Below are 8,029 nucleotides of genomic sequence, written 5' to 3'. Positions count from 1 at the left end.
CAAGGTAACTAGCCATCAAGAACAGGCTGAGGTTGGCTTCGTCTTTGGGAAAGCTAAGTTGGCACCCCAGCCTGCTTTAACTATCCCGAGACTTGAGCTCTGTGCGGCTGTACTTGCCATTGAGATCGCTGAGATGGTAGTCACAGAGATGGACGTAACATTCGATAACATCACCTACTTCACTGATAGCAAGGTTGTATTGGGGTACATCCAGAACCAGTCAAGGAGATTCTATGTCTACGTACATAACAGGGTCCAACGTATCCATCAATCACCTTGTTCCGGTCAGTGGAAGTACGTCCCAACACATCTCAACCCAGCCGACATTGGGTCAAGAACTGTGACACCAGCCTTGCTTAGCAGCACAACTTGGCTCAAAGGACCAGCCTTTCTCTATGATGCACCTTCGCATTCACCTGAGCCTCAAGAGATTTATAATCTTATTGACCCTGACACCGACTCTGAAGTGCGCCCCCAGGTAGTGGCAAGTCTCACGCATGTTACCAGAGACGTGGTACACCCACAACGCTTTGAACGTTTCTCCAAGTTCAACAATCTCCTCACAGCCATAGCACACCTCATCCACGTGGCTCGCACCTTTGCTCACACCACCAAGAACGAATGTCAGGGATGGCACATCTGTCGTCCTACAGAGAAAGAGTTGCTGAGGGCAAAAGCGTTTATTGTGAAAAGTGTCCAGAATGAGTGCTATTCAGATGAACTTAAGTGTATAAACTCTGGATCCAACATTTCATCTTCCAGCAGCCTGTGGAAATTGTGCCCTATTATGGACCAAGATCAACTTCTTAGAGTGGGAGGTCGGATTGAACAGTCAGATCTGAGCATTAACGAGGCACACCCTATCATCATTCCTGGCCGGCATCACCTCGCAACCCTGCTTGTCTCTCACTATCACCAAGCCGTAAAACATCAAGGAAGGCATCTTACCGAAGGTGCTATTCGAGCGGCAGGTTTCTGGCTGGTGGGAGCTAAACGTTGCATTAGCAGTCTGCTTCACAGATGTATCACATGTAGAAGGCTGAGGGGAAAGACCGAACATCAGCAGATGGCAGCTCTCCCAGCGGAACGGCTACAAGTAGCACCCCCTTTCACCTATGTAGGTGTCGACGTCTTTGGACCATGGGACATTGTCTTACGCCGCACAAGAGGAGGAGTCTCCAATTCTAAACGATGGGCTGTGATGTTCTCCTGCATGTGTTCAAGGGCAGTTCACATCGAGGTAATAGAAGCAATGAGTACCAGCAGCTTTATCAACGCCTTAAGAAGGTTCTTTGCTGTCAGAGGCCCGGCAAAGCAGATCCGCTCCGACTGCGGCACTAACTTTATCGGCGCCTCCCGTGATCTGGAGATGGTCAAGACTAATCCAGGCTTCAACAGTGTGGAAGAGTACCTACACACACAGGGCTGCACCTGGGTATTCAACCCGCCCCATGCGTCTCATATGGGCGGCGCGTGGGAGCGCATGATCGGCATTGCCCGTCGGATTTTGGACTGCATGCTGCTCGAGCAGAGGAGGTCTCACCTTACACACGAAGTTCTGACTACACTCATGGCTGAGGTAGCTGCTATCATGAATGCTAGACCGCTCATCCCCGTGTCATCAGATCCGGAATCGCTGCTCATACTCACCCCAGCAACGCTCCTGACTCTTAAGACTGGCTCTACACCTCCTCCTCCTCCGTCAGGAAGCTACCAGGAAGCGCATCTCATCAGAGAGGAGTGGAAGCGGGTTCAGGGCCTAGCAGACACGTTTTGGAACAGGTGGAAACATGAATACCTCAAGACATTGCAGCTTCGACACAAGTGGCAAGGAAAAAGGCAGAACCTTCAAGAAGGAGACATAGTTCTCTTGAAAGACAATCAAGCAAAGAGAAATCAATGGCCAACGGGCATCATCACAAAAACCCTCCCAGGAGATGATGGATTGGTTCGGAAGATTCAAGTGGAAGTTGTCAAGGACGGAACCAGAAAGTCCTTTTCTCGTCCTGTTACAGAAGTCGTTCTGCTTCTTTCTTCAAAGTCTGATTCTGCTAATTAATGTGGGCTCTTTAAAGATCCCAAGCGGGGAGTGTCATGCCGCTCTATCTGAATCAGTAGTTACGTGTGGTTTGTTTAGGTTCGTTACCATAGTAACTCTGTTCTGCGTATGTGCGGAAACAGGAAGTAAAGATTCCCATGCGGTGATCGACTATAGTAATGTGTGAGCTCTATCTGTCGTCAGTTCTGAATCCTTCGCTTTTCCTTTTCCCCCTTTGCTAATGCAACGTCTGTGAGTATTTATCATTGTTTGACACTAAGTTACTGCTTATTTTAATTTTGTAAAATTATTGAGAAGGCTAAATTAGCTTTGTTTATTGCTGCTGGTTATTTTTACTAGCTCAATTGTGATTATCAGATAACTAAACTGCTATGTTTGCTTAGCCCTGCTATTTACACTTTTACTGTGTATTTTTGGTTTGATTATTAATATTGTCATGTCATTGTACTATATTGCAGTTTCACAAGATTCTCAGTAAACTTCTGGAAATTAATCATCTGTGTCCTGGAGTTTCTTGGGAGTGTTTAAGCTGAATGGAACATAGTCCATGACAATAACGCCAGACTATCGATGTAAATGTCTGTTGAGGGAATAATGTTAGAAATCAAACTACCCTTTCATCGCATTGCAATAGTTATACTTTGTTCCCTCTATCTATCAGCATAGTCTACAGCAGCGGCAGAGTGATATGTTACCTAGGCAACCGAGAGAGCCGGTCCACATGACAATCACGCAAGTGTATTTACCTGCCGCTGATACTCGTCATCACTACAGAAACAGAGTTTATTTCATAAAACAACAAGACATATAATTATGGCCACGTTTGAAAGCAATGACAATGTTTCGGACTTTGAAGATGAATGTGTGTTATTCAACGAACCATACATGTATGAGCCGGAATACACAGATGAAGAACTAATCGAGATGGATGCTAAAAGGTCAGAAAGAGAAAAAAAATCTGTAGAGACAGCAGCCCCTGGAGATGCCGTAGATGTAGAGAACCGGGACAGAACATCGGGAGACTGGTGGTGTCAATGCAGAAAATGTATACAAATGCCGACGGAAGACGAGTGTTTTTGCTGCAGGGAGTGGGACTTAGTTATCCCACATATAACAGAACTGGAGCTGGACACTAGTTTCCAAGATTTAGATGTGTCTGGGCACAGCGCCTCCCGAGACAGACCAATGTGCATAACGGAGCACCCAGACTTTCCACCCTTTCTAACTTGCGAAGTACTCGAAACATTCTTCTCCTTTGATAAAATAAATTGGAAAAGAAGACCCGGACGTACCTGCTGGACCCAACGGACAGTTGTCAATGTTGTAAGTGTAAGCTGTCTAATCCAAACAAAATGTAATTATTTGTTGCCTAGTTCTTAGTTATGTATTTTTTATGCGTATATAGAAAACTGTATTTTCCTATTTTGATTAAACTTTTTTTTTTACCATTATTTTTATGTGGGCTATTACCCTAGCTAATTAGCTATTAGCTAATTGTTTTCCCTTTTTTTTTAGGCAGTACCAATTAGTAGCTTACAGAATTGTTCTAGAGTGGGGGTTGAAAGGAACACAGCTGGGAAGAGGCAACCGACATGTTCTTCCATCCTGTGAAGTGACCAGCATCCGAAATAAATACCCTTCAGACACCGGGCAATATGTTGGATTCAGGGAAGTACAAGATGCTCTGCGATTGTTCTGAACACATATCTATAGTAGGCAGCTAGAAAACATTTGCTACTGCACCTCATCTTTTCAATTAATCAAATCCTTTATGTATAAAAAAAAATAACACATACAAACACATACATTGGGTTACAGATGAAACAGTACGATTTTGATGTTAGCTTTATTTTATTTTACTTTGTAATATAAACAATTACACCTAAGAGTGGATTTAGACAAATTGTTGTAATGTTGTCAGTACTTAAATTACAATAAAATCAATGGTTCAATATAAAGAAGTGTGATGATGACCTTGTGTTTTTACAAATGGTGGCACAGTATTTTGCACCACAATAAGATACAGTTAGGCTTTTATTTTCTGCTTGTATTTGAAAATCGTGAGACATGCCGTGATATAATTTTAACTTTGTCCGGTCTTGAAGTGTCGGCTATGTTTTTGTATATGGTGTCTGGTTGCTGGATATAAGAATTAGGATCTGCAAACTTCACGGTACTGGCGCCTTTGCAGGACCCGCTCCACAAGATCCTTCCTGAATGTCTGCCTGGTTCGCGTATCTTTTCCTGGCAAACCATCTTTTTATTTGTTTCGGAAAGACCAAATCATATCTTGCAGTTCCTAGAGGTAGTAAAACACAGCAATATAAACATACCAAGGATTGGCTAGTAAATTTACAATGTACTTGAAACATAATCAAGTAATGATGGCTTTGGGTTTTGCAGTTATGTATTATGTGTAGACTTACCATCAGTGGTTTTTGCTTGCTGACGGCCAACATTCTCGTTGTGGTCCATCACAGAGAGTAGAGTACGTGCCTTCATAGAGTTGTAGCTGAAGTGTAGCCTCTTCGGAGTGTACTTCAGCATTGCACTGTGGTAAACTTCCAGGTCTCCTGCAGTTTTTATCAGATGGATAGTACCTTGTGAATGTAACTTAAAATGTTGATATTTTAAAAATTCGAAAAAAGACGTTAGATATTTATTTTATGTCTTCATTGTTTGTATCACAAACATTTACACAGCAAAAACTTTCAATGGCAGCTATGCAACTCTCTAAAGCACGGATATCAGCATGTTGTTTTAGGTAAAGCACTAAAAATAATCTTTAATCTAAAAACAAATTTGTGTAAATGATCAACTAAATGTGACCACCATACATACAGTACCTGTATGTTTGAAGAGAGTCATGTGTTTGAGGTCTTTCAACAGGTTCTTGTTAAGTACGTGGTCTGACAGTGTATTGAAAGCAGCAGAGTCTGTTTGCAGCCATTTCTTTCTTCTCTGCTGATCTTCAGTGAGTTCTTGATGGTAGTAAGTCCTCTCCTCTCCATCTTCCTCCCACCGATGGATGCCACAAATGTGATGCAGAATTGACGTTTCAATTCCTGCCAAAGCATATGCGTTTTAGGGCAACAAAACAAATAATGCTTTTTGCTTAGTACAGAATAAAATAAACACATCTCATCAATTTACCTCAGCATCACCACCACATGACTGACAACACCACCAAAAGTGATTATTAATTGCCTTGATCCAAGGAAGCAGATCATTGTTTTTCTTATTTTTAGCAGCCGCAGTCAACTTTTTCTTCAGTCCTAAGTAATAAAATCACAATGAGGGAAGGGATGAGAGAGGAGGGGGTGGGGGATGTTTCAACATAGTCAGATTGCAATTAGTAGAAAGCTTACCTGTGGCAACATGCCATGGGTCAAACTGATGCTGGATGTCAGAGTAGGTCTCTCTCATAAGCTTCCTGATAGAAGGAGAGCGGTCTGTGGTGATGGTATCTACTACAACTCCTGCCTGAAGCAAACGCTCCAGACATCTCCGAAATCCCAATAGCTCCATGGCTGGTGAACTGGTTGCCTCTGTTACCTTTATAATGACAATCAGTATAAATGTTTACACATGCACTGAGAGTACAAGCAGTATATACATTGCTGGGTTTTTACCTGAACTAACTCAACCATGATGATTTCCTTTGTTTCATCACTCATGAAACTGTATGTAGTGTACTTGGCACTAAATCCAGGTGAATCAGAACGACCATCACCGCAGATTGAAATCCCTCCACCAATTGTCTGTAGTTTTTTCAATATCTCTTTGTGATGGTCTTGGTATGCATACTCAATCACTGGTATGAGGTAAGTAGACTGCAGGGAGTAAAATGTAGTCTTTTTTGGAATTTGGAGATTCAGTAGCTCAGCCCAATCTAAGACTTCTGTATAAGTTGAACCTGTGAACAGGATGGATGAGGCAACCAGCAGGTTGTTTTTTGGCATTCCACGCAGTTGAGGACATGACTCCCATTCCCCTGAGTGTCCATTTAAACAGCTCCACTTGATGTGTATACGTGTCCCAGCAGTGGTCACTTTCTTGTATTCCTCTTCAATTAAAAAAACACACTGGTGGCATGTTGTGAAGAGCTGCATTAGCTTGGACTCGTTGACAATCCATTTATTTTCTGACCAGTTCTTGGCTCCTTCTGCCGAGGATATGTCAGACTTGGAGGAGCTAGAGGTGCTGCTCAGTGGAACAAAGGAGCTGTCAACTCGGTGACTTGATGGGGCTTCAACTGATATCATACTCAGGTCCAGTGGGTTGTCATCTTCAGCTATAGCTTTCTTTTCCTTTATAAACCACAAAAGTAAAAAAAAAATGTTTAAAGGGGTCATGAACTGGCTTTTTAAATGTTATTATATTGTTGTCTGAGGTCAACTTATAACGTTCGCTTGGTTTTTGCATTCAAAAACATCAAAATGAACAAGTAATAGGCTATTTTGTACCCTGGTTGTGAGCCTACCTAAAAAACAGTCGTTTTTTATGGGCGTGTCGCACTGAAGACTTGGAAGTAAACACCCACTGCTGCGAGTGGAGAACAGTTCCCTTTCGAAGGGAACTCAACTATACGTCGAATGACGCTATGGGGAACGCCTCAGGCGTGACAGGTGTCTGAAATCAAATATCAACTCACAGTAATCAGGTTGACCGGCGACAGCCCGTGCATCATCAGCTTGAATGATGAGCGCGTCAATCTGGATGTATAAGAAGGGCGCCTTGAAACCGTGACAACATCTTTTCGTCTTCAAGGACTGTTTGTCTGTTTTCGATATCAACGATTCAAGATGAAGCGTGCAGAGAAGCGGCAAAAGAATACTTTCCGCAAGTGTGCTGATCCGTGTCTTAGATATTTGACACCGGAAGATCCACACGATCTGTGCGTGTTCTGTCTGGGTGAAGAGCACGCGCGGGAGGTTCTCGAGGGAGCTTCTTGCGCGAACTGCGAGGGTTTTTCCATCAAAACTCTCCGCTCTCGTCTGTCCCTCTTCTCGAGGGAAGTGGGTACGGCATCTGAACCCCGCGGTGCTGGTCCCGCTCGGGCTGAGGCTCGGCGGCGATTGAGCTCGTGGGGCTCTCAGATGGAGCTGGCGGATCAGCTGGAAAGGGGCGTTAACCTTTCGGATGATTCGCCAGCTGACGAGGACGTATTACAGATCAATGATGAGGATGTGCTCTCTCTCTCTGATGGATCTGTAAATGATTCTCTTCGGGCCGGGCAAGAGTTGGCTTTGGATGATGTCAGTTTGGTTGAGACCGAACCATCTCAGCCCTCTTGTCCAGTGTACGCTGAGCTGGTGGATGTTATGGGGCGCGCCACGAATAGATTACAGCTAGAATGGAGGCGCATCCGGGAGGAGCCCGTTCGTGGTATTTTGGACGACCGGTTCCTCCCCACCCGTAAACCACCAGCTCGGTTGAGCCTTCCATTTCTTCCTGCTCTCCACTCTGAGATCGAGAAGGCATGGAAGAACCCGTTCTCTGCGCGTCTCCATCTGCATCAGCGGGCTAGTTTCGCTGATGTGGAGGGAGCCGCAGAGCATGGGTATGTGTCGATGCCGCCAGTAGACGAGACGTTGGCTAACTATCTCGCCTCTGGTCGGCCATCATCACTAGAAGCTCCAACCCTGCCATCCAAGGCGCTCAAAACAACTTCACGCTTGAATGGCAGAGCGTACAAGGCGGCAGGTCAGGCGGGTGCGGTTCTGCACACCCTCGCGGTCCTTCAGGCCTACCAAGCTGACCTGCTGCGGGACCTCGATCAGGGGGCTGGTTTGTCCCCTGACGCGGTCGCGGAGCTGCGCCGCACCACGGATTTGACTCTCCGGGCCACCAAGCAGTCTGCGGGTTCCATCGGTCGTGCGATGGCTGCTATGGTGGCCACGGAGAGGCATCTGTGGCTCAACCAGGCTGACATCGGGGAGAAGGATAAGACTTTTCTCCTCGATTCGC

The 8,029-nt window shown here is 44.9% G+C and overlaps 1 protein-coding gene across 1 annotated transcript; it reads right to left on the bottom strand.

Moving 5' to 3' along the window:
• Nucleotides 1-4,227: 4,227 nt before the first annotated feature.
• On the bottom strand, nt 4,228-6,324 carry LOC120478338 (uncharacterized). The gene is made up of 6 exons (XM_089124596.1): nt 5,692-6,324; nt 5,428-5,614; nt 5,205-5,334; nt 4,906-5,114; nt 4,486-4,632; nt 4,228-4,358 (listed from the first exon to the last, which is right to left on the bottom strand). The coding sequence occupies exons 1-6, from the start codon at nt 6,322-6,324 to the stop codon at nt 4,228-4,230; spliced, it is 1,437 nt and encodes a 478-aa protein (XP_088980722.1).
• Nucleotides 6,325-8,029: the final 1,705 nt, after the last annotated feature.

Source organism: Pimephales promelas, chromosome 20 (genome assembly GCF_988280905.1).
Source record: "Pimephales promelas chromosome 20, fPimPro1.hap1.1, whole genome shotgun sequence".
Classification (NCBI taxonomy): domain Eukaryota; kingdom Metazoa; phylum Chordata; class Actinopteri; order Cypriniformes; family Leuciscidae; genus Pimephales; species Pimephales promelas.
Note: the sequence above shows the minus strand (reverse complement) of the source record. Positions and strands in the feature narration are given on the sequence as shown.

What these genes read in the sequence shown, in the direction of transcription:
- LOC120478338 (XM_089124596.1), bottom strand. Translation starts at nt 6,324, where the DNA reads ATGATATCAGTTGAAGCCCCATCAAGTCACCGAGTTGACAGCTCCTTT. An exon ending in TCATGGTTGAGTTAGTTCAG is followed by an intron (nt 5,615 to 5,691) that starts GTAAAAACCCAG and finishes GTCATTATAAAG; the next exon opens with GTAACAGAGGCAACCAGTTC. An exon ending in GACTCTCTTCAAACATACAG is followed by an intron (nt 4,633 to 4,905) that starts GTACTGTATGTA and finishes TAAAAACTGCAG; the next exon opens with GAGACCTGGAAGTTTACCAC.